This window comes from Oncorhynchus clarkii, chromosome 26, assembly GCF_045791955.1.
Source record: "Oncorhynchus clarkii lewisi isolate Uvic-CL-2024 chromosome 26, UVic_Ocla_1.0, whole genome shotgun sequence".
Taxonomy (NCBI): Eukaryota; Metazoa; Chordata; class Actinopteri; order Salmoniformes; family Salmonidae; genus Oncorhynchus; species Oncorhynchus clarkii.
This window is the reverse complement of record NC_092172.1, coordinates 44,251,665-44,277,623: the sequence shown is the minus strand read 5'-3', so window position 1 is coordinate 44,277,623 and position 25,959 is coordinate 44,251,665. Positions and strand designations below refer to the sequence as shown.

General features: G+C 47.9%; 2 protein-coding genes across 4 annotated transcripts; one reads left to right on the top strand and one right to left on the bottom strand.

The window, feature by feature from the left end:
• Window positions 1-2,470: 2,470 nt before the first annotated feature.
• Window positions 2,471-9,733, bottom strand: LOC139384824 (small ribosomal subunit protein uS11m-like). The gene is made up of 6 exons (XM_071129719.1): window positions 9,538-9,733; window positions 8,482-8,586; window positions 5,901-5,999; window positions 5,674-5,803; window positions 5,421-5,486; window positions 2,471-2,901 (listed from the first exon to the last, which is right to left on the bottom strand). Exons 1-6 carry the CDS (start codon window positions 9,621-9,623, stop codon window positions 2,794-2,796), a joined length of 594 nt encoding a protein of 197 aa, XP_070985820.1. The 5' UTR covers window positions 9,624-9,733; the 3' UTR covers window positions 2,471-2,793.
• Window positions 9,734-10,021: 288 nt separating this feature from the next.
• Window positions 10,022-16,338, top strand: LOC139384859 (large ribosomal subunit protein mL46-like). Of its 3 annotated transcripts, none has more exons than XR_011628886.1 (5): window positions 10,022-10,286; window positions 13,620-13,824; window positions 15,135-15,305; window positions 15,670-16,136; window positions 16,191-16,338. XR_011628886.1 is itself a non-coding variant. In XM_071129757.1 (4 exons), exons 1-4 carry the CDS (start codon window positions 10,026-10,028, stop codon window positions 15,945-15,947), a joined length of 915 nt encoding a protein of 304 aa, XP_070985858.1. In that variant the 5' UTR covers window positions 10,022-10,025; the 3' UTR covers window positions 15,948-16,338. The 3 variants fall into 3 exon arrangements, 1 of the variants encoding a protein (XP_070985858.1); XR_011628887.1 differs by having other exon boundaries at window positions 15,670-16,082; window positions 16,179-16,336; XM_071129757.1 differs by having other exon boundaries at window positions 15,670-16,338.
• Window positions 16,339-25,959: the final 9,621 nt, after the last annotated feature.

The window sequence follows — 25,959 nt, the reverse complement described above, 5'->3', positions numbered from 1 at the left end:
ACCTTTATCTCTGAATGTATATCAAAGGCAGCTTGGTGAAAATGCTGGTCAGGAGTTTCCCTTTTTCTGAAATTCACTGATAAAGAAGTCCTGGATGCTTTGTTAACGTTAGACATGATAACATCCCCTGATCATTTGGAGCCTGGTCGTGCTGAAGTGTGCATCACCTCTTATTGCTGTCTCAGTAGCCCACATTTTTAATTTAACGTTGTTAACAGGACGTTTTCCAAAAGCAAGGAAATCTGCATATGTGCTGCCATTCCATCAGCCCACATTGAGCTTGTTTCTCAATATCAGTACCTGGGAGTCTGGTTGATGACAAGTTGTCCTTCGAGCTGATATAAAACATCTGACTAAGAAGCTATCCGTACAGCGCCCCCTATTCCGTACAGCGCCCCCTATTCCGCATACCACTGGTGGGCGTGACCAAAGCACCGGTTCCAAGTGCCAACGCCGTTTATCAAACTCCAGGTGTTTATATTAGTTGAATAACATGGTAATCGAGCTCTTTGGCCAGGCAGACCAGTTGGATAACATGATAAGAACTCTTTGGCCAGTCAGACCAGTTGGATAACATGATAAGAGCTCTTTGACCAGTTGGATAACATGATAAGAGCTCTTTGGCCAGTCAGACCAGTTGGATAACATGATGGGAGCTCTTTGGCCAGTCAGACCAGTTGGATAACATGGTAATAGAGCTCTTTGGCCAGTCAGATAACATGATAATAGAGCTCTTTGACCAGTCAGACCAGTTGGATAACATGATAAGAGCTCTTTGGCCAGTTGGATAACATGGTAATAGAGCTCTTTGGCCAGTCAGATAACATGGTAATAGAGCTCTTTGGCCAGTCCGATAACATGGTAATAGAGCTCTTTGGCCAGCCAGACCAGTTGGATAACATGATAAGAGCTCTTTGGTCAGCCAGACCAGTTGGATAACATGGTAATAGAGCTCTTTGACCAGTTGGAGAACATAATAGAGCTCTTTGGCCAGTCATACCAGTTGGATAACATGATAATAAAGCTCTTTGACCAGTTGGATAACATGATAATACAGCTCTTTGACCAGTCAGGCTAGTTGGATAACATGATAATAGATCTCTTTGGCCAGTCAGACCAGTTGGATAACATGGTAATAGAGCTCTTTGGCCAGTCAGATAACATGGTAATAGACCTCCCGATCACTAGGCTTCAGTAGCAGAGATGTTCTGTTACCTACTGTACAGACACTAGGCTACAGTAGCAGAGATGTTCTGTTACCTACTGTACAGACACTAGGCTACAGTAGCAGAGATGTTACCTACTGTACAGACACTAGGCTACAGTAGCAGAGATGTTCTGTTACCTACTGTACAGACACTAGGCTACAGTAGCAGAGATGTTCTGTTACCTACTGTACAGACACTAGGCTACAGTAGCAGAGATGTTCTGTTACCTACTGTACAGACACTAGGCTACAGTAGCAGAGATGTTCTGTTACCTACTGTACAGACACTAGGCTACAGTAGCAGAGATGTTCTGTTACCTACTGTAGACACTAGGCTACAGTAGCAGAGATGTTCTGTTACCTACTGTACAGACACTAGGCTACAGTAGCAGAGATGTTCTGTTACCTACTGTAGACACTAGGCTACAGTAGCAGAGATGTTCTGTTACCTACTGTACAGACACTAGGCTACAGTAGCAGAGATGTTCTGTTACCTACTGTACAGACACTAGGCTACAGTAGCAGATATGTTCTGTTACCTACTGTACAGACACTAGGCTACAGTAGCAGAGATGTTCTGTTACCTACTGTACAGACACTAGGCTACAGTAGCAGATATGTTCTGTTACCTACTGTACAGACACTAGACTACAGTAGCAGAGATGTTCTGTTACCTACTGTACAGACACTAGGCTACAGTAGCAGATATGTTCTGTTACCTACTGTACAGACACTAGGCTACAGTAGCAGAGATGTTCTGTTACCTACTGTACAGACACTAGGCTACAGTAGCAGAGATGTTCTGTTACCTACTGTAGACACTAGACTACAGTAGCAGAGATGTTCTGTTTGACCCCTCCTATCAGTACACCTTGATGGAACCAGGAAGTTAGCAACGTTTGACCCCTCCTATCAGTACACCTTGATGGAACCAGGAAGTTAGCAACGTTTGACCCCTCCTATCAGTACACCTTGATGGAACAAGGAAGTTAGCAACGCTTGACCCCTCCTATCAGTACACCTTGATGGAACAAGGAAGTCAGCAACGTTTGACTAGTTTCTGTATAACTGCATGTTTTGGTTGTTCACCTCATGTTAGTTAAACCTGCTGGACTGATCTGACCAGGTTCTCTCCTGCTGGACTGATCTGACCAGGTTCTCTCCTGCTAGACTGATCTGACCAGGTTCTCTCCTGCTGGACTGATCTGACCAGGTTCTCTCCTGCTGGAAGCCTTGTATTTATAAACACATGTTGTACAGGGGTTTGGGTGTATATGGATTTAATAAACATCGATGAATCATTTTCTATCTGTTACTAGATGTGCTGGTCCATGCATTCAGGTTCAGCCAGTTCCCCCAGACACAGATTAAGACCTGGACTGAAGATTCTACATTGAACTTGTTTTTCAGTCCAGGGATGAATCTGTGTCTGGGAAACAGGCCCTGAATGTTTTAAACATTTCTGCAGGTACAAGTATTTTCCAAAATGCTTAAATACCAGTAAAAAATAGTCTTCATACAACAACATTAAGCATGTTACAAGACAGATGGCTGGACCCCTGCAGTCCATGATGGTACGGTCCTGTTCATATTCTTCGAGCCTTGCGAGGGCGACAACCATTGTGTGGTACGGGGGTGTTGTCTGTGATGGACACAACCTCCAATCCTCCCATGGTCAGACCCTTGATGGCAGACTGCACACAGAGAGAAATGCATCAGAACCGAGTCAAATGTATTTTCCTCATCTCTACAAGATTCTGACAGATTCAAAACCAGATGTTTAATTAACCAGGTAAATTGACTGAACACATTCTAATTTGGGATACAGGGTGGTCTGCTGCTGGTTAACACAGTGGGATACAGGGTGGTCTGCTGCTGGTTAAAGCCAGCAGTGGGATACAGGGTGGTCTGCTGCTGGTTAACACAGTGAGATACAGGGTGGTCTGCTGCTGGTTAAAGCCAGCAGTGGGATACAGGGTGGTCTGCTGCTGGTTAAAGCCAGCAGTGGGATGCAGGGTGGTCTGCTGCTGGTTAACACAGTGAGATACAGGGTGGTCTGCTGCTGGTTAACACAGTAAGATACAGGGTGGTCTGCTGCTGGTTAACACAGTGGGATACAGGGTGGTCTGCTGCTGGTTAAAGCCAGCATTGGGATACAGGGTGGTCTGCTGCTGGTTAAAGCCAGCAGTGGGATACAGGGTGGTCTGCTGCTGGTTAACACAGTGGGATACAGGGTGGTCTGCTGCTGGTTAAAGCCAGCAGTGGGATACAGGTTGGTCTGCTGCTGGTTAAAGCCAGCAGTGGGATACAGGTTGGTCTGCTGCTGGTTAAAGCCAGCAGTGGGATACAGGTTGGTCTGCTGCTGGTTAAAGCCAGCAGTGGGATACAGGTTGGTCTGCTGCTGGTTAAAGCCAGCAGTGGGATACAGGGTGGTCTGCTGCTGGTTAACACAGTGGGATACAGGGTGGTCTGCTGCTGGTTAAAGCCAGCAGTGGGATGCAGGGTGGTCTGCTGCTGGTTAACACAGTGGGATACAGGGTGGTCTGCTGCTGGTTAAAGCCAGCAGTGGGATACAGGGTGGTCTGCTGCTGGTTAAAGCCAGCAGTGGGATACAGGGTGGTCTGCTGCTGGTTAACACAGTGGGATACAGGGTGGTCTGCTGCTGGTTAAAGCCAGCAGTGGGATACAGGGTGGTCTGCTGCTGGTTAAAGCCAGCAGTGGGATACAGGGTGGTCTGCTGCTGGTTAAAGCCAGCAGTGGGATACAGGGTGGTCTGCTGCTGGTTAACACAGTGGGATACAGGGTGGTCTGCTGCTGGTTAAAGCCAGCAGTGGGATACAGGGTGGTCTGCTGCTGGTTAACACAGTGGGATACAGGGTGGTCTGCTGCTGGTTAAAGCCAGCAGTGGGATACAGGGTGGTCTGCTGCTGGTTAAAGCCAGCAGTGGGATACAGGGTGGTCTGCTGCTGGTTAACGCCAGCAGTGGGATACAGGGTGGTCTGCTGCTGGTTAAAGCCAGCAGTGGGATACAGGGTGGTCTGCTGCTGGTTAACGCCAGCAGTGGGATACAGGGTGGTCTGCTGCTGGTTAAAGCCAGCAGTGGGATACAGGGTGGTCTGCTGCTGGTTAAAGCCAGCATTGGGATACAGGGTGGTCTGCTGCTGGTTAAAGCCAGCAGTGGGATACAGGGTGGTCTGCTGCTGGTTAAAGCCAGCAGTGGGATACAGGGTGGTCTGCTGCTGGTTAAAGCCAGCAGTGGGATACAGGGTGGTCTGCTGCTGGTTAACACAGTGGGATACAGGGTGGTCTGCTGCTGGTTAAAGCCAGCAGTGGGATACAGGGTGGTCTGCTGCTGGTTAAAGCCAGCAGTGGGATGCAGGGTGGTCTGCTGCTGGTTAACACAGTGGGATACAGGGTGGTCTGCTGCTGGTTAAAGCCAGCAGTGGGATACAGGTTGGTCTGCTGCTGGTTAAAGCCAGCAGTGGGATACAGGTTGGTCTGCTGCTGGTTAAAGCCAGCAGTGGGATGCAGGGTGGTCTGCTGCTGGTTAACACAGTGGGATACAGGGTGGTCTGCTGCTGGTTAAAGCCAGCAGTGGGATACAGGGTGGTCTGCTGCTGGTTAAAGCCAGCAGTGGGATACAGGGTGGTCTGCTGCTGGTTAACACAGTGGGATACAGGGTGGTCTGCTGCTGGTTAAAGCCAGCAGTGGGATACAGGGTGGTCTGCTGCTGGTTAAAGCCAGCAGTGGGATGCAGGGTGGTCTGCTGCTGGTTAACACAGTGGGATACAGGGTGGTCTGCTGCTGGTTAAAGCCAGCAGTGGGATACAGGTTGGTCTGCTGCTGGTTAAAGCCAGCAGTGGGATACAGGTTGGTCTGCTGCTGGTTAAAGCCAGCAGTGGGATGCAGGGTGGTCTGCTGCTGGTTAACACAGTGGGATACAGGGTGGTCTGCTGCTGGTTAAAGCCAGCAGTGGGATGCAGGGTGGTCTGCTGCTGGTTAACACAGTGGGATACAGGGTGGTCTGCTGCTGGTTAAAGCCAGCAGTGGGATACAGGGTGGTCTGCTGCTGGTTAAAGCCAGCAGTGGGATACAGGGTGGTCTGCTGCTGGTCAAACTGCTGGGATAACTTCAGAGTGGGGGGAGATGCATCATGTGAACACTGTTTATCTCTACGGTATGAATTCTGCATTTCATCAAAAAAGGTTCTCACCAGGCGTCCAGGACCCAGACCTTTCACCAACACGCGGACAAACGTCACCCCCACCGCTGTGGCCTTCTGCCCAGGAGAAGAAGAATACAGGACCATTCATCAGGAAACACAAATTAATCTTTTTGCCAGTTTGTTTTAGGCTCTAGTGCCATCTAGTGGAGAACAGATGTCTCGGTGTTGTCTGTAGCAGCCAGACTACAACTATTAACTATACGTCTACATGATCTATATTTTCCATGTGGTCTCATCTTACCGCTGCAGCTGAGATGCCTGCTGTCTGAGCAGCGATGGGAGTGGACTTCTTGACGTTCTTGAACCCCTCGGTTCCACACGATGTTCTGACCATGAACTGGCCGTCACAGTCTGTCACCTGGACATGTGTACTGGAGGGGGACACGTTAAAATATCAGCTGTTCACATCAGTCTGTCACCTGGACATTAAAATATATCAGTTATTCACATCACTGTCTGTTAGCTTACTTGTTATATGTGGCTTTGATATGTGCTATTGGCAACTCCTCATACTTCTTCCCAGCCCATCTCAGCACACTGTCCTGGCCAGGCATCGGGGGGAGGTGACTTAGAGAGGAGGAAGAAACATGGGCAAACTGTTGGAAACGTGACAATATTGAGCAAAGACTGTTGGTGAAACATATGACTAGTTTGAATGTCCCATTGGTAGGAGTCTTAAATCGTAGATGGCCCAGTTTGTTTTCCAATGAGCACGTTGGCCAATAATACGGAGGGGAGTCGTGGTTTATAATACGGAGGGGAGTCGTGGTTTATAATACGGAGGGGAGTCGTGGTTTATAATACGGAGGGGAGTCGTGGTTTATAATACGGAGGGGAGTCGTGGTTTATAATACGGAGGGGAGTCGTGGTTTATTATACGGAGGGGAGTCGTGGTTTATTATACGGAGGGGAGTCGTGGTTTATTATACGGAGGGGAGTCGTGGTTTATTATACGGAGGGGAGTCGTGGTTTATTATACGGAGGGGAGTCGTGGTTTATTATACGGAGGGGAGTCGTGGTTTATAATACGGAGGGGAGTCGTGGTTTATAATACGGAGGGGAGTCGTGGTTTATTATACGGAGGGGAGTCGTGGTTTATTATACGGAGGGGAGTCGTGGTTTACCAACTCGTCTACGAATTCTTAGAATGCACCCCGCCCTCCTCCCCCTTTTCCTCCTTCCCCTTTTCTTCACGCTGATGACGGGGATTTGGGCCTCGTCTTGACAAAGCAGTATATCCTTTGCTTCGAACTCATTAAATTAAAAAAAACTCTGCGTCCAGTTCGAGGTGAGTAATCGCTGTTCAGATGACCAGGAGCTCTTTTCGGTCATAAGAGACGGTAGCAGCAACATTATGTACACAATAAGTTACAAACAATGTGAATAAAATAAATAGCCCAGTTGGTTAGGAGCCTGTAAAACAGCAGCCATCACCCCCAGCACCATAACTATACCTCAACTGGTAAACACGTTGAGGAAACTAAATGACTTGGTGTTGACTTAGAGTGTAAACTGTCATGGTCAAAACATATAGATTCAATGGTTGTAAAGGTGGGGAGAGGTCTGTCAGATTTCTTGATACCACACTCCGCAAAGCAAGTCCTGCAGGCTCTAGTTTGATCTTATCGTGAGTGTTGTCCAGTCATATGGTAAAGTCCTGCAGGCTCTAGTTCGATCTTAGCTTGATTATTGTCCAGTCATATGGTCAGGTGCAACAAAGAAGGACCTAGTTAAGCTGCAGCTGGCCCAGAACAGAGCGGCACGTCTTGTCATCAGAAGGCTAAGATCAATACAGTCTCTCTGGGATGGAAGTAGAGGAGAGACTGATTGCAACATTATAAGAAACAGTCGTTAAATACCAAATTGTTTGCACAGTCAACTTACACAAATCTCTGACACACACACACTTACCCCACCAGACATGCCACCAGGGGTCTTTTCACAGTCCCCAAATCCAGAACAACTTCCAGAAAGTGTACAGTATTACATAGAGCCATGATTACATTGAGCTCCCATCTGAGATCCCTCAAGTGAACAGCAAACCGGGTTTAAAAAATCCTAAATAATAAGTCATTGGACAAAGGTGTCTTCTGTACGATGTTCTGTCTGAACATTAACAGGCATCGCTTGCAGTACGGTTTTGGAGGCATATGGACTTTATCTTTCAAATCAGAGAGAAATCCTTTTTTTTTAACTAAAAGGTTAAAATTACAACACATCTTTATAGGGTTAGTGTTCCCACACGGCCATATCTCCATGGTTCATTGCTTGTTTACGAAGACAGATGGAACTACCTGTGTTAATTAGCTATCTAGCATGCTCTGTACACCTGTGTGTCAGCGAAACTCAGGAAGTGGAGCTGAATTATAGTTTTGCTGGATGGATCTGGGCAAAATGAACTATTGTTTTATTTTGAAGGATTGTTTCTCGCTGATGACACAGAGTTGGGAATGTAGCTCACATGAGCCAGTTGTGAGCGAAGCGAATGGCTGAGAGCTGTAGGGAGAAGTCAGAATGGCTGAGAGCTGTAGGCAGAAGTCAGAATGGTTGAGGCAGAATGGCTGAGAGCTGTAGGCAGAATGGCTGAGAGCTGTAGGCAGAATGGCTGAGAGCTGTAGGCAGAAGTCAGAATGGTTGAGGCAGAATGGCTGAGAGCTGTAGGCAGAATGGCTGAGAGCTGTAGGCAGAATGGCTGAGAGCTGTAGGCAGAATGGCTGAGAGCTGTAGGCAGAATGGCTGAGAGCTGTAGGCAGAATGGCTGAGAGCTAACGGCAGAATGGCTGAGAGCTAACGGCAGAATGGCTGAGAGCTAACGGCAGAATGGCTGAGAGCTAACGGCAGAATGGCTGAGAGCTAACGGCAGAATGGCTGAGAGCTAACGGCAGAATGGCTGAGAGCTAACGGCAGAATGGCTGAGAGCTAACGGCAGAATGGCTGAGAGCTATAGGCAGAATGGCTGAGAGCTATAGGCAGAATGGCTGAGAGCTATAGGCAGAATGGCTGAGAGCTATAGGCAGAATGCCACCTAGAGTCTGAGAGCTAGTGTTACCTGAAGTCTTTGGATATTTTCCCAGGTGTGGCTGAGACACTGGCATCCTCTTGCAACCTGACAGCACTGGAGGACACTGCTCTCTGCAGACCGCTGGTTCCACAACTATAACAGAGAATAAACCAATCAGCACACTGCAGACCGCTGGTTCTACAACTATAACAGAGAATAAACCAATCAACACACTGCTCTCTGCAGACCGCTGGTTCTACAACTATAACAGAGAATAAACCAATCAGCACACTGCTCTCTGCAGACCGCAAATCAACTGGTTCATGTTGAGACAGTCCAGTAACTGCCCAGATCATCTAGTGAACAGGAATAGAAACACCACATGTGAAGGTGTTGGTTTCATGAGCTGAAATAAACAATCCCAGAAAAAGCTTATTTCTCTCAAATGATTTACACAAATGTGTTTTTATGTCCCTGTTAGTGAGCATTTCTTCTTTGCCAAGATAATCCATCCACCTGACAGGTGTGGCATATCAAGAAGCTTTTTGAGTTGGAGGCGTGCGTGGCCACGCAGTCATGGGTGAACAAGGAGTACAGGAGGGGGCTGAGCACCCACCCTCGTGGGGCCCCTGTGTTGAGGATCAGCGAAGTGGAGGTGTTGTTTCCTATCTTCACCACCTGGGGGCGGACCATCAGAAAGTCCAGGACTAAATTTAAATAAAAGTTTATAAAACAAAATCAATAATAAGTCATGTGAAATCCATAGATTAGGGAATAATTAATTTCAATGGACTATTTTCCTTTCAATGACGGGTTAACTGCCTGTTCAGGGGCAGAACGACAGGGATTTGAACTTGCAACCTTTCGGTTACTAGTCCAACGCTCTAACCACTAAACTACCCTGCCGCCCCCTAGTATAGATAGATAACTAAGGTAGCTGATCGGTTGAATGAAGTGTAGCAAGCTGGCGGTATAATTAAATCGGTAAAGGTCTTTATCGAGTTTAAAGTACCACACTACCAGTTCTCAAACTAGCATCGTAAAATAACGTTAACTAGCTGTCAATTGCATGCATGGGATTTCGTATAAAAACGTGATACTTACATTGAGCCTCCTGCATTGAAGGAACCAGCAACCTGTTGGCAGGCACTCCTGAAAGAATTAGATAATATACAATTTAATTTATGCATGATTAGATAATATAATTTAGCTACTAGAAACCAACAAGTCAACTAGCGTTACACAACAACATGTGTGACATTGAGGAGGTTTCCAATAGATAGCACAGTCACAAAGTCAAAATTAGCCATTTAGTATGACGCGTTTCCTGGAATAGTACATTATTAATAATGTGGGGGAGCGATCCAAATTATTAGAAAATATTTAGTTCTAAAATCTTATGCGTAAACGTTTTTATTTCTACACTAAATGTATCTAAGATCAATTAAAAATATATATGTTTCAATGAATGATCTTAATGTTAAATATTTTATATTTCAAACTACATTTATCTTAATTTCCTCTACCCCTTTTCCTTAGCATAATCTCTCCCTTCTTCGCAGAGGATTGTGGGTGGAAACAAGAGAATCAAGATGGTAGCGCCCTGCTCGAGGATGGCGAGTCGCCCTATATGGCAATTTATTACAAATGTCAGACGGACAGGGCTAAAACATACAGGAGTTCGTCAAATTTCTCTCGGTTCTGCTTGTCGAGCTGCAACTCAGACCAGAAGTAAAACGGAAAGCGTCGCGTCGCCATGGAAGCTGTACGGGGCGGTGTGTCTCCAGAGGCTGCCTGTCATATCACAGGAGCGGAACCCGATCGAAGACCAATTCGCTGAGCTCATGCATCAGGTAAATGTGTTTCCATTCACTTGTCAATGGATGTAGTCACTAGTGAATAGTCTGAGATGGTTTGCTGACCGTGGTCCTGAAGTGGATGTGCAGGCCAATGCAGGTCTTTGCTTCAAGCCTTGCACTAACACATATTCAACCAATCAACTTCCAAGACTTCATTGAGTTGAATCAGTAGTGTAAGGCTAGAATAAATCCCTGCGCCCTGTTGCTCTCCACTGCTCTGCTACAAAGTTCGGAATACGGATGACCTGGGAGGGGGGGGGCTCAACTCCTCTGAATGAAGAGTTAGCTCCCCTATATGCAACAAACTATGGTGTTGCCCTAAATAATGCTAATTTAACCATTCATCTCTTTGTTTAAAATGCAATGGTAAATATGATTTAGACACCAACATCACTAGACAACTAGCCTACAGCTAGACACCAATATCACTAGACAACTAGACACCAACATCACTAGACACAAACATCACTAGACACCAACATCACTAGACAACTAGACACCAACATCACTAGACAGCTAGACACCAACATCACTAGACAGCTAGACACCAACATCACTAGACAACTAGCCTACAGCTAGACACCAATATCACTAGACACCAACATCACTAGACAACTAGACACCAACATCACTAGACAGCTAGACACCAACATCACTAGACAACTAGCCTACAGCTAGACACCAATATCACTAGATAACTAGACACCAACATCACTAGACAGCTAGACACCAACAGCACTAGACACCAACATCACTCGCCTACAGCTAGACACCAATATCACTAGACAACTCGCCTACAGCTAGACACCAAAATCACTAGCCTACAGCTAGACACCAAAATCACTAGCCTACAGCTAGACACCAAAATCACTAGCCTACAGCTAGACACCAAATTCACTAGCCTACAGCTAGACACCAATATCACTAGCCTACAGCTAGACACCAATATCACTAGCCTACAGCTAGACACCAAAATCACTAGCCTACAGCTAGACACCAAAATCACTAGCCTACAGCTAGACACCAAAATCACTAGCCTACAGCTAGACACCAAAATCACTAGCCTACAGCTAGACACCAAAATCACTAGCCTACAGCTAGACACCAAAATCACTAGCCTACAGCTAGACACCAAAATCACTAGCCTACAGCTAGACACCAATATCACTAGCCTACAGCTAGACACCAATATCACTAGCCTACAGCTACAGCTGGACACCAATATCACTAGCCTACAGCTAGACACCAATATCACTAGCCTACAGCTGGACACCAATATCACTAGCCTACAGCTGGACACCAATATCACTAGCCTACAGCTGGACACCAATATCACTAGCCTACAGCTGGACACAAATATCACTAGCCTACAGCTGGACACCAATATCACTAGCCTACAGCTGGACACCAACAGCACTAGACACCAACATCACTCGCCTACAGCTAGACACCAATATCACTAGACAACTCGCCTACAGCTAGACACCAAAATCACTAGCCTACAGCTAGACACCAAAATCACTAGTCTACAGCTAGACACCAATATCACTAGCCTACAGCTACAGCTGGACACCAATATCACTAGCCTACAGCTGGACACCAATATCACTAGCCTACAGCTGGACACCAATATCACTAGCCTACAGCTGGACACCAATATCACTAGCCTACAGCTGGACACCAATATCACTAGCCTACAGCTGGACACCAATATCACTAGCCTACAGCTGGACACCAATATCACTAGCCTACAGCTGGACACCAATATCACTAGCCTACAGCTGGACACCAATATCACTAGCCTACAGCTAGACACCAATATCACTAGCCTACAGCTAGACACCTAGACACCAATATCACTAGACACCTAGCCTACAGCTAGACACCAATATCACTAGACACCAATGCGCATCCAAATCCATCCAACAAGTAAATTAATGCCAGTAGGCCTATAGTTGACTCTTTTGGTTAGAAGCATTTGCATAGGCCTACATTATTTTAGATCTATGTGCCCATGAGGACTGTTTTTTAATTAAATGTTACTCCTGAACCAGGGTGTAAAACATGTTTTTCAACTGTATTATATTGAATGTAGGCTACCTGTCCTGCGTGTGCTCATGTGTGTGAAATTGCTTTTGCTGGGAGGGTAGACTACCAGCAGTACTGTAGTGGAGGGTAGACTACCGGCAGTACTGTAGTGGAGGGTAGACTACCAGCAGTACTGTAGTGGAGGGTAGACTACCGGCAGTACTGTAGTGGAGGGTAGACTAGCGGCAGTACTGTAGTGGAGGGTAGACTACCGGCAGTACTGTAGTGGAGGGTAGACTACCAGCAGTACTGTAGTCCTAGTGGAGGGTAGACTAGCGGCAGTACTGTAGTCCTAGTGGAGGGTAGACTAGCGGCAGTACTGTAGTCCTAGTGGAGGGTAGACTAGCGGCAGTACTGTAGTGGAGGGTAGACTACCGGCAGTACTGTAGTGGAGGGTAGACTAGCGGCAGTACTGTAGTCCTAGTGGAGGGTAGACTAGCGGCAGTACTGTAGTCCTAGTGGAGGGTAGACTAGCGGCAGTACTGTAGTCCTAGTGGAGGGTAGACTACCGGCAGTACTGTAGTGGAGGGTAGACTACCGGCAGTACTGTAGTGGAGGGTAGACTAGCGGCAGTACTGTAGTGGAGGGTAGACTACCGGCAGTACTGTAGTGGAGGGTAGACTAGCGGCAGTACTGTATTGGAGGGTAGACTAGCGGCAGTACTGTAGTGGAGGGTAGACTACCGGCAGTACTGTAGTGGAGGGTAGACTACCGGCAGTACTGTAGTGGAGGGTAGACTACCGGCAGTACTGTAGCGGAGGGTAGACTACCGTCAATACTGTAGTGGAGGGTAGACTAGCGGCAGGACTGAAATCTCTGTGATATCCTAGGGGTTGAGAGGCTGACGTCTCTGTGATATCCTAGGGGTTGAGAGGCTGACGTCTCTGTGATATCCTAGGGGTTGAGAGGCTGACGTCTCTGTGATATCCTAGGGGTTGAGAGGCTGACGTCTCTGTGATATCCTAGGAATGAGAGGCTGACGTCTCTGTGATATCCTAGGAATGAGAGGATGACGTCTCTGTGATATCCTAGGAATGAGAGGATGACGTCTCTGATATCCTAGGGGTTGAGAGGGTGACGTCTCTGTGATATCCTAGGGGTTGAGAGGGTGACGTCTCTGTGATATCCTAGGGGTTGAGAGGATGACGTCTCTGTGATATCCTAGGGGTTGAGAGGGTGACGTCTCTGTGATATCCTAGGGGTTGAGAGGGTGACGTCTCTGTGATATCCTAATCCCAGATGGAGCTGGAGAGAAGCTTGCTGTCGGATCATGAACAGAGGCTCCTTGAGGACTCAGAACGTATGACTCGTAAACAGGCAGACAACTATGATTCAGATGAGGAGGAGGCAGACTACGGTGGCCAGGAGACCATCACCGCTCAGGACCAGGAGGACACCTGGGAACAGAAGCTCAAACACTTCCAACCTGCTCTCAGAGACAGAGGTAGGAGTCAGAGAGGTTGTCCTTAATGGCACCCTATTCCCTATGCACTGACTAGACAAAACATTAGGAACAAATCAAATAATAAATCATATGTTATTGGTCACGTGCTTCATGAACAACAGGTGGAGACTAACAGTGACATGCTTCATGAACAACAGGTGGAGACTAACAGTGACGTGCTTCATGACCAACAGGTGGAGACTAACAGTGACGTGCTTCATGACCAACAGGTGGAGACTAACAGTGACGTGCTTCATGACCAACAGGTGGAGACTAACTGTGAAATGCTTCATGACCAACAGGTGGAGACTAACAGTGAAATGCTTCACGACCAACAGGTGGAGACTAACAGTGACGTGCTTCATGACCAACAGGTGGAGACTAACTGTGAAATGCTTCATGACCAACAGGTGGAGACTAACAGTGAAATGCTTCACGACCAACAGGTGGAGACTAACAATGACGTGCTTCATGACCAACAGGTGGAGACTAACTGTGAAATGCTTCATGACCAACAGGTGGAGACTAACAGTGAAATGCTTCACGACCAACAGGTGGAGACTAACTGTGAAATGCTTCACGACCAACAGGTGGAGACTAACTGTGAAATGCTTCACGACCAACAGGTGGAGACTAACAATGACGTGCTTCATGACCAACAGGTGGAGACTAACTGTGAAATGCTTCATGACCAACAGGTGGAGACTAACAGTGAAATGCTTCACGACCAACAGGTGGAGACTAACAGTGAAATGCTTCACGACCAACAGGTGGAGACTAACAGTGACATGCTTCACGACCAACAGGTGGAGACTAACAGTGACGTGCTTCACGACCAACAGGTGGAGACTAACAGTGAAATGCTTCACGACCAACAGGTGGAGACTAACAGTGACGTGCTTCATGACCAACAGGTGGAGACTAACAGTGAAATGCTTCATGAACAACAGGTGGAGACTAACAGTGAAATGCTTCATGACCAACAGGTGGAGACTAACAGTGACATGCTTCCTAGACAACAGGTGGAGACTAACAGTGAAATGCTTCACGACCAACAGGTGGAGACTAACAGTGAAATGCTTCATGACCAACAGATGGAGACTAACTGTGAAATGCTTCATAAACAACATTGACATGTTAGTCATTCAGCAGACACTCTTATCCATAGACACCTACAGTTAATGAGGTCATCTCAAGATAGCTGGGTGGGACAACAGCTCAGACAAACTGATGTGGAGAGGTGTCTAGGAGACAGCCTGGTCCTGCTGGTCCAGCAGACTGTCAAACTGACCTGTAACTCTGTGTTTCAGATGTAGGTGGGACACCGCTGGGCTCAGTGGAGAGGTGTCTAGGAGACAGCCTGGTCCTGCTGGTCCAGCAGACTGTCGGTAAAGAGACCATCTGGCTGCTCCCTCAGGCCCAGTGGGAGGCAGGGGAGACTCTCCGACAGACAGCAGAGAGAGGCCTCAGCAGCCTGCCAGGTCAGCTGTGTAGTGGTACTGGAGCCCTATCTAGTGCACTACTTTATAGGCCCTGGTCAAAAGTAGTGCTCTGAATTAGGGGGCCAATTTGGGGTGATGCAGTGTTTCCTCTGTCAGACATTTTCATCAGGCTTCCAACACCTTCTCTAGTGCTGGACTCTGGAAGGTTCCAGAAATATCTACACGGCACATGCTTGAGCAGGAGATCTATGCAATGTTCTTGATCAGGGCTCTATATCTAACTATTCTAGTTCTGTATCATGATAGAGTCCTTCACCTGCACACTGTACTGGTACATCAGTAAAGACTCTAAATTGTGTGTTCTCCAACTCCGTTCTAACGCCAAGTTTGTTCTTCGTTCCAGAGGCTGATTTCAAGGCTACGTTCCTTGGCAACACCCCCTGTGGAGTGTACAGGTACACATTCCCCAAAGAGGTCCGGACAGAGCGCTGCGTGGGAGCCAAGGTCTTCTTTTTCAAAGCTTTCCTGTCTGCTGGTTCAGCCAGTCAGAAAGAACCTTTCCTGTCTGCTGGTTCAGCCAGTCAGAAAGAACCTTTCTTGTGGGTGAAGAAGACTGAACTGCAGGGATACCTGAAGCCAGCTTACTTGGAGAAGGTCGACCGCTTCATACTCAACCTGTGATGGAGCGGATGAGAGCTGATGGAGAAGGTCGACCGCTTCATACTCAACCTGTGATGGAGCGGATGAGAGCTGATGGAGAAGGTTGACTGCTTCATACTCAACCTGTGATGGAGCGGATGAGAGCTGATGGAGAAGGTTGACTGCTTCATACTCAACCTGTGATGGAGTGGATGAGAGCTGATGGAGAAGGTTGACTGCTTCATACTCAACCTGTGATGGAGTGGATGAGAGCTGATGGAGAAGATGTGATGTGAGGTTACGGATGTCTTTTTTCGAAACGTCCTCGTTGAGTCCTGGAAGTCATATTTCTGTCACAGCAACTGTTGTTTTCTCCTGCCCGTCCACTTGGTGTATAAGCGAGCATGATTAAAGTTTATAATTTGTTCCAACATATAAACCATTCAGTGTTGTCTGTAGGCCTATATCCCAGAGGATAGAAAGCCAGTCTCTTTGCCTGTGTGTTGTTCTATGCAAACAGTGTATTTTCCTGTCCTCCACTAGATGGCAGTAGTGAGACAGGAGAGGCTGGTCAGAACCGTGTATTGTCCTGTCCACTAGATGGCAGTAATGAGACAGGAGAGGCTGGTCAGAACAGTGTATTGTCCTGTCCACTAGATGGCAGTAGTGAGACAGGAGAGGCTGGTCAGAACCGTGTATTGTCCTGTCCACTAGATGGCAGTAATGAGACAGGAGAGGCTGGTCAGAACAGTGTATTGTCCTGTCCACTAGATGGCAGTAGTGAGACAGGAGAGACTGGTCAGAGAGCGTCTCTACAGTCGTGGCCAAAAGTTGAGAATGACACAAATATACATTTTAACGAAGTCTGCTGCCTCAGTTTGTATGATGGCAATTTGCATATACTCCAGAATGTAATGAAGAGTGATCAGTTGAATTGCATTTTATTACAAAGTCCCTCTTTGCCATGCAAATGAACTGAATCCCCCAAAAAACATTTCCACTGCATTTCAGCCCTGCCACAAAAGGACCAGCTGACATCATGTCAGTGATTCTCTCGTTAACACAGGTGTGAGTGTTGACGAGGACAAGGCTGGAGATCACTCTGTCATGCTGATTGAGTTTGAATAACAGATTGGAAGCTTCAAAAGGAGGGTGGTGCTTGGAATCATTGTTCTTCCTCTGTCAAGCATGGTCAACTGCAAGGAAACACGTGCCGTTATCAGCTTTGCACAAAAAGGGCTGCACAGGCAAGGATATTACTGGCAGTAAGGTTGCACCTAAATCAACCATTTAACGGATCATCAAGTACTTCATGGAGAGCGGTTCAGTTGTTGTGAAGAAGGCTTCAGGGCGCCCAAGAAAGTCCAGGACCGTCTCCTAAAATGGATTCAGCTGCAGAATCGGGTCCTGAGCGGTGATGGTCTCCTGGCCACCGTAGTCTGCCTCCTCCACCACCAGTACAGAGCTCAGGAATGGCAGCAGGCAGGTTGCATCTGCACGCACAGTGAGGAGAATACTTTTGGAGGAAGGCCTGGTGTCAAGAAGGGCAGCAAAGAAGCCACTTCTCTCCAGGAAAAACATCAGGGACAGACCGATATTCTGCAAAAGGTACAGGGATTGGACTGCTGAGGACTGGGGTAAAGTCATTTTCTCTGATGAATCCCCTTTCCGATTGTTTGAGGCATCCGGAAAAAGCTTGTTCGGGGAATATAAGATGAGTGCTACCATCAGTCCTGTGTCATGTCAACAGTAAAGCATCCTGAGAACATTAATGTGTGGGGTTGCTTCTCAGCCAAGGGAGTGGGCTCACTCACAATTTTTCCCAAGAACACAGCCATAAATAAAGAATGGTACCAACACATCCTCCGAGAGCAACTTCTCCCAACCATCCAGGAACAGTTTGGTGATTAACAATGCCTTTTCCAGCATGATGGAGCACCTTGCCATAAAGCAAAAGTGATAACTAAGGGGCTCAGGGAACGAAACATCGATATTTTGGGTCCATGGCCAGGAAACTCCCCAGACCTTAATCCCATTGAGAACTTGTGGTCAATCCTCAAGAGGCGGGTAGACAAAAAAAAAAAATAATTCTGGCAAACTCCAATCATTGATTATGCAAGAATGGGCTGCCATCAGTCAGGATGTGGCCCAGAAGTTAATTGACAGCATGCCAGGACGGATTGCAGAGGTCTTGAAAAACAAGGGTCAACACTGCAAATATTGACTCTTTGCATCAACTTCATGTAATTGTCACTAAAAGCCTTTGACACTTATGAAATGTTTGTAATTATACTTCAGTATCCATAGTAACATCTGACAAAAATATCTAAAGACACTGAAGCAGCAAATTTTGTGAAGATTAATATGTTTGTCATTCTCACATCTGTTGGACACAACTGTATATTAGGCCCAGAGAACATAGTGATGCACATTGACCCTCTCAGATTCAACTGTCTAGAAATACACTAGAAATATCCCCTTTCCCACTGGTGTAAAGTACTTCAGTAAAAATGCTTTAAAGTTCTACTTAAGTATTTTTTTAAGGGTATCTGTACTTCACTTTAATATGTATATTTTTGACTTGTACTTCACTATATTGCTAAAGAAAATAATATACCTTTTACTATATACATTTTCCCTGACACCTAAAAGTACTTGTTACATTTTGAATGTTTAGCAGGACAGGAAAATGGTCCAATTCACACACTTATCAAGATAACATGTGGTCATCCCTACTGCCTCTGATCTGGAGGACTCACTAAACAGAGAACATCCCTGGTCATCCCTACTGCCTCTGATCTGGAGGACTCACTAAACAGAGAACATCCCTGGTCATCCCTACTGCCTCTGATCTGGAGGACTCACTAAACAGAGCACATCCCTGGTCATCCCTACAGCCTCTGATCTGGAGGACTCACTAAACAGAGAACATCCCTGGTCATCCCTACTGCCTCTGATCTGGAGGACTCACTAAACAGAGCACATCCCTGGTCATCCCTACAGCCTCTGATCTGGTGGACTCACTAAACAGAGAACTTCCCTGGTCATCCCTACTGCCTCTGATCTGGAGGACTCACTAAACAGAGAGCATCCCTGGTCATCCCTACTGCCTCTGATCTGGAGGACTCACTAAACAGAGAACATCCCTGGTCATCCCTACTGCCTCTGATCTGGAGGACTCACTAAACAGAGGACATCCCTGGTCATCCCTACTGCCTCTGATCTGGAGGACTCACTAAACAGAGAACATCCCTGGTCATCCCTACTGCCTCTGATCTGGAGGACTCACTAAACAGAGAACATCCCTGGTCATCCCTACTGCCTCTGATCTGGAGGACTCACTAAACAGAGAACATCCCTGGTCGTCCCTACTGCCTCTGATCTGGTGGACTCACTAAACAGAGAACATCCCTGGTCATCTCTACTGCCTCTGATCTGGAGGACTGACTAAACAGAGAACATCCCTGGTCATCCATACTGCCTCTGGTCTGGAGGACTCACTAAACAGAGAACATCCCTGGTCATCCCTACTGCCTCTGATCTGGAGGACTCACTAAACAGAGAACATCCCTGGTCATCCCTACTGCCTCTGATCTGGAGGACTCACTAAACAGAGAACATCCCTGGTCATCCCTACTGCCTCTGATCTGGTGGAATCACTAAACAGAGAACATCCCTGGTCATCCCTACTGCCTCTGATCTGGAGGACTCACTAAACAGAGAACATCCCTGGTCATCCCTACTGCCTCTGATCTGGAGGACTCACTAAACAGAGAACATCCCTGGTCATCCCTACTGCCTCTGATCTGGAGGACTCACTAAACAGAGAACATCCCTGGTCATCCCTACTGCCTCTGATCTGGAGGACTCACTAAACAGAGAACATCCCTGGTCATCCCTACTGCCTCTGATCTGGAGGACTCACTAAACAGAGAACATCCCTGGTCATCCCTACTGCCTCTGATCTGGAGGACTCACTAAACAGAGAACATCCCTGGTCCTCCCTACTGCCTCTGATCTGGTGGACTCACTAAACAGAGAACATCCCTGGTCATCCCTACTGCCTCTGATCTGGAGGACTCACTAAACAGAGAACATCCCTGGTCATCCCTACTGCCTCTGATCTGGAGGACTCACTAAACAGAGAACATCCCTGGTCATCCCTACTGCCTCTGATCTGGAGGACTCACTAAACAGAGAACATCCCTGGTCATCCCTACTGCCTCTGATCTGGAGGACTCACTAAACAGAGAACATCCCTGGTCATCACTACTGCCTCTGATCTGGAGGACTCACTAAACAGAGAACATCCCTACTGCCTCTGATCTGGAGGACTCACTAAACAGAGAACATCCCTGGTCATCCCTACTGCCTCTGATCTGGAGGACTCACTAAACAGAGAACATCCCTGGTCATCCCTACTGCCTCTGATCTGGAGAACTCACTAAACAGAGAACATCCCTGGTCATCTCTACTGCCTCTGATCTGGAGGACTGACTAAACAGAGAACATCCCTGGTCATCCCTACTGCCTCTGATCTGGAGGACTCACTAAACAGAGAACATCCCTGGTCATCCCTACTGCCTCTGATCTGGTGGAATCACTAAACAGAGAACATCCCTGGTCATCCCTACTGCCTCTGATCTGGAGGACTCACTAAACAGAGAACATCCCTGGTCATCCCTACTGCCTCTGATCTGGAGGACTCACTAAACAGAGAACATCCCTGGTCATCCCTACTGCCTCTGATCTGGAGGACTCACTAAACAGAGAACATCCCTGGTCATCCCTACTGCCTCTGATCTGGAGGACTCACTAAACAGAGAACATCCCTGGTCATCCCTACTGCCTCTGATCTGGAGGACTCACTAAACAGAGAACATCCCTGGTCATCCCTACTGCCTCTGATCTGGAGGACTCACTAAACAGAGAACATCCCTGGTCCTCCCTACTGCCTCTGATCTGGTGGACTCACTAAACAGAGAACATCCCTGGTCATCCCTACTGCCTCTGATCTGGAGGACTCACTAAACAGAGAACATCCCTGGTCATCCCTACTGCCTCTGATCTGGAGGACTCACTAAACAGAGAACATCCCTGGTCATCCCTACTGCCTCTGATCTGGAGGACTCACTAAACAGAGAACATCCCTGGTCATCACTACTGCCTCTGATCTGGAGGACTCACTAAACAGAGAACATCCCTACTGCCTCTGATCTGGAGGACTCACTAAACAGAGAACATCCCTGGTCATCCCTACTGCCTCTGATCTGGAGGACTCACTAAACAGAGAACATCCCTGGTCATCCCTACTGCCTCTGATCTGGAGGACTCACTAAACAGAGAACATCCCTGGTCATCCCTACTGCCTCTGATCTGGAGGACTCACTAAACAGAGAACATCCCTGGTCATCCCTACTGCCTCTGATCTGGAGGACTCACTAAACAGAGAACATCCCTGGTCATCCCTACTGCCTCTGATCTGGAGGACTCACTAAACAGAGAACATCCCTGGTCATCCCTACTGCCTCTGATCTGGAGGACTCACTAAACAGAGAACATCCCTGGTCATCCCTACTGCCTCTGATCTGGAGGACTCACTAAACAGAGAACATCCCTGGTCATCCCTACTGCCTCTGATCTGGAGGACTCACTAAACAGAGAACATCCCTGGTCATCCCTACTGCCTCTGATCTGGAAGACTCACTAAACAGAGAACATCCCTGGTCATCACTACTGCCTCTGATCTGGAGGACTCACTAAACAGAGAACATCCCTACTGCCTCTGATCTGGAGGACTCACTAAACAGAGAACATCCCTGGTCATCCCTACTGCCTCTGATCTGGAGGACTCACTAAACAGAGGACATCCCTGGTCATCCCTACTGCCTCTGATCTGGTGGACTCACTAAACAGAGAACATCCCTGGTCATCTCTACTGCCTCTGATCTGGAGGACTGACTAAACAGAGAACATCCCTGGTCATCCCTACTGCCTCTGATCTGGAGGACTCACTAAACAGAGAACATCCCTGGTCATCCCTACTGCCTCTGATCTGGTGGAATCACTAAACAGAGAACATCCCTGGTCATCCCTACTGCCTCTGATCTGGAGGACTCACTAAACAGAGAACATCCCTGGTCATCCCTACTGCCTCTGATCTGGAGGACTCACTAAACAGAGAACATCCCTGGTCATCCCTACTGCCTCTGATCTGGAGGACTCACTAAACAGAGAACATCCCTGGTCATCCCTACTGCCTCTGATCTGGAGGACTCACTAAACAGAGAACATCCCTGGTCATCCCTACTGCCTCTGATCTGGAGGACTCACTAAACCGAGAACATCCCTGGTCATCCCTACTGCCTCTGATCTGGAGGACTCACTAAACAGAGAACATCCCTGGTCCTCCCTACTGCCTCTGATCTGGTGGACTCACTAAACAGAGAACATCCCTGGTCATCCCTACTGCCTCTGATCTGGAGGACTCACTAAACAGAGAATATCCCTGGTCATCCCTACTGCCTCTGATCTGGAGGACTCACTAAACAGAGAACATCCCTGGTCATCCCTACTGCCTCTGATCTGGAGGACTCACTAAACAGAGAACATCCCTGGTCATCACTACTGCCTCTGATGTGGAGGACTCACTAAACAGAGAACATCCCTACTGCCTCTGATCTGGAGGACTCACTAAACAGAGAACATCCCTGGTCATCCCTACTGCCTCTGATCTGGAGGACTCACTAAACAGAGAACATCCCTGGTCATCCCTACTGCCTCTGATCTGGAGGACTCACTAAACAGAGAACATCCCTGGTCATCCCTACTGCCTCTGATCTGGAGGACTCACTAAACAGAGAACATCCCTGGTCATCCCTACTGCCTCTGATCTGGAGGACTCACTAAACAGAGAACATCCCTGGTCATCCCTACTGCCTCTGATCTGGAGGACTCACTAAACAGAGAACATCCCTGGTCATCCCTACTGCCTCTGATCTGGAGGACTCACTCAACAGAGAACATCCCTGGTCTTCCCTACTGCCTCTGATCTGGTGGACTCACTAAACAGAGAACATCCCTGGTCATCCCTACTGCCTCTGATCTGGAGGACTCACTCAACAGAGAACATCCCTGGTCGTCCCTACTGCCTCTGATCTGGAGGACTCACTAAACAGAGAACATCCCTGGTCCTCCCTACTGCCTCTGATCTGGTGGACTCACTAAACAGAGAACATCCCTGGTCATCCCTACTGCCTCTGATCTGGAGGACTCACTAAACAGAGAACATCCCTGGTCATCCCTACTGCCTCTGATCTGGAGGACTCACTAAACAGAGAACATCCCTGGTCATCCCTACTGCCTCTGATCTGGAGGACTCACTAAACAGAGAACATCCCTGGTCATCCCTACTGCCTCTGATCTGGAGGACTCACTAAACAGAGAACATCCCTGGTCATCACTACTGCCTCTGATCTGGAGGACTCACTAAACAGAGAACATCCCTACTGCCTCTGATCTGGAGGACTCACTAAACAGAGAACATCCCTGGTCATCCCTACTGCCTCTGATCTGGAGGACTCACTAAACAGAGAACATCCCTGGTCATCCCTACTGCCTCTGATCTGGAGGACTCACTAAACAGAGAACATCCCTGGTCATCTCTACTGCCTCTGATCTGGAGGACTGACTAAACAGAGAACATCCCTGGTCATCCCTACTGCCTCTGATCTGGAGGACTCACTAAACAGAGAACATCCCTGGTCATCCCTACTGCCTCTGATCTGGTGGAATCACTAAACAGAGAACATCCCTGGTCATCCCTACTGCCTCTGATCTGGAGGACTCACTAAACAGAGAACATCCCTGGTCATCCCTACTGCCTCTGATCTGGAGGACTCACTAAACAGAGAACATCCCTGGTCATCCCTACTGCCTCTGATCTGGAGGACTCACTAAACAGAGAACATCCCTGGTCCTCCCTACTGCCTCTGATCTGGTGGACTCACTAAACAGAGAACATCCCTGGTCATCCCTACTGCCTCTGATCTGGAGGACTCACTAAACAGAGAACATCCCTGGTCATCCCTACTGCCTCTGATCTGGAGGACTGACTAAACAGAGAACATCCCTGGTCATCCCTACTGCCTCTGATCTGGAGGACTCACTAAACAGAGAACATCCCTGGTCATCCCTACTGCCTCTGATCTGGTGGAATCACTAAACAGAGAACATCCCTGGTCATCCCTACTGCCTCTGATCTGGAGGACTCACTAAACAGAGAACATCCCTGGTCATCCCTACTGCCTCTGATCTGGAGGACTCACTAAACAGAGAACATCCCTGGTCATCCCTACTGCCTCTGATCTGGAGGACTCACTAAACAGAGAACATCCCTGGTCCTCCCTACTGCCTCTGATCTGGTGGACTCACTAAACAGAGAACATCCCTGGTCATCCCTACTGCCTCTGATCTGGAGGACTCACTAAACAGAGAACATCCCTGGTCATCCCTACTGCCTCTGATCTGGAGGACTCACTAAACAGAGAACATCCCTGGTCATCCCTACTGCCTCTGATCTGGAGGACTCACTAAACAGAGAACATCCCTGGTCATCCCTACTGCCTCTGATCTGGAGGACTCACTAAACAGAGAACATCCCTGGTCCTCCCTACTGCCTCTGATCTGGTGGACTCACTAAACAGAGAACATCCCTGGTCATCCCTACTGCCTCTGATCTGGAGGACTCACTAAACAGAGAACATCCCTGGTCATCCCTACTGCCTCTGATCTGGAGGACTCACTAAACAGAGAACATCCCTGGTCATCCCTACTGCCTCTGATCTGGAGGACTCACTAAACAGAGAACATCCCTGGTCATCCCTACTGCCTCTGATCTGGAGGACTCACTAAACAGAGAACATCCCTGGTCATCACTACTGCCTCTGATCTGGAGGACTCACTAAACAGAGAACATCCCTACTGCCTCTGATCTGGAGGACTCACTAAACAGAGAACATCCCTGGTCATCCCTACTGCCTCTGATCTGGAGGACTCACTAAACAGAGAACATCCCTGGTCATCCCTACTGCCTCTGATCTGGAGGACTCACTAAACAGAGAACATCCCTGGTCATCCCTACTGCCTCTGATCTGGAGGACTCACTAAACAGAGAACATCCCTGGTCATCCCTACTGCCTCTGATCTGGAGGACTCACTAAACAGAGAACATCCCTGGTCATCCCTACTGCCTCTGATCTGGAGGACTCACTAAACAGAGAACATCCCTGGTCATCCCTACTGCCTCTGATCTGGAGGACTCACTCAACAGAGAACATCCCTGGTCGTCCCTACTGCCTCTGATCTGGTGGACTCACTAAACAGAGAACATCCCTGGTCGTCCCTACTGCCTCTGATCTGGAGGACTCACTCAACAGAGAACATCCCTGGTCGTCCCTACTGCCTCTGATCTGGAGGACTCACTAAACAGAGAACATCCCTGGTCCTCCCTACTGCCTCTGATCTGGTGGACTCACTAAACAGAGAACATCCCTGGTCATCCCTACTGCCTCTGAACTGGAGGACTCACTAAACAGAGAACATCCCTGGTCATCCCTACTGCCTCTGATCTGGAGGACTCACTAAACAGAGAACATCCCTGGTCATCCCTACTGCCTCTGATCTGGAGGACTCACTAAACAGAGAACATCCCTGGTCATCCCTACTGCCTCTGATCTGGAGGACTCACTAAACAGAGAACATCCCTGGTCCTCCCTACTGCCTCTGATCTGGAGGACTCACTAAACAGAGAACATCCCTGGTCATCACTACTGCCTCTGATCTGGAGGACTCACTAAACAGAGAACATCCCTACTGCCTCTGATCTGGAGGACTCACTAAACAGAGAACATCCCTGGTCATCCCTACTGCCTCTGATCTGGTGGACTCACTAAACAGAGAACATCCCTGGTCATCTCTACTGCCTCTGATCTGGAGGACTGACTAAACAGAGAACATCCCTGGTCATCCCTACTGCCTCTGATCTGGAGGACTC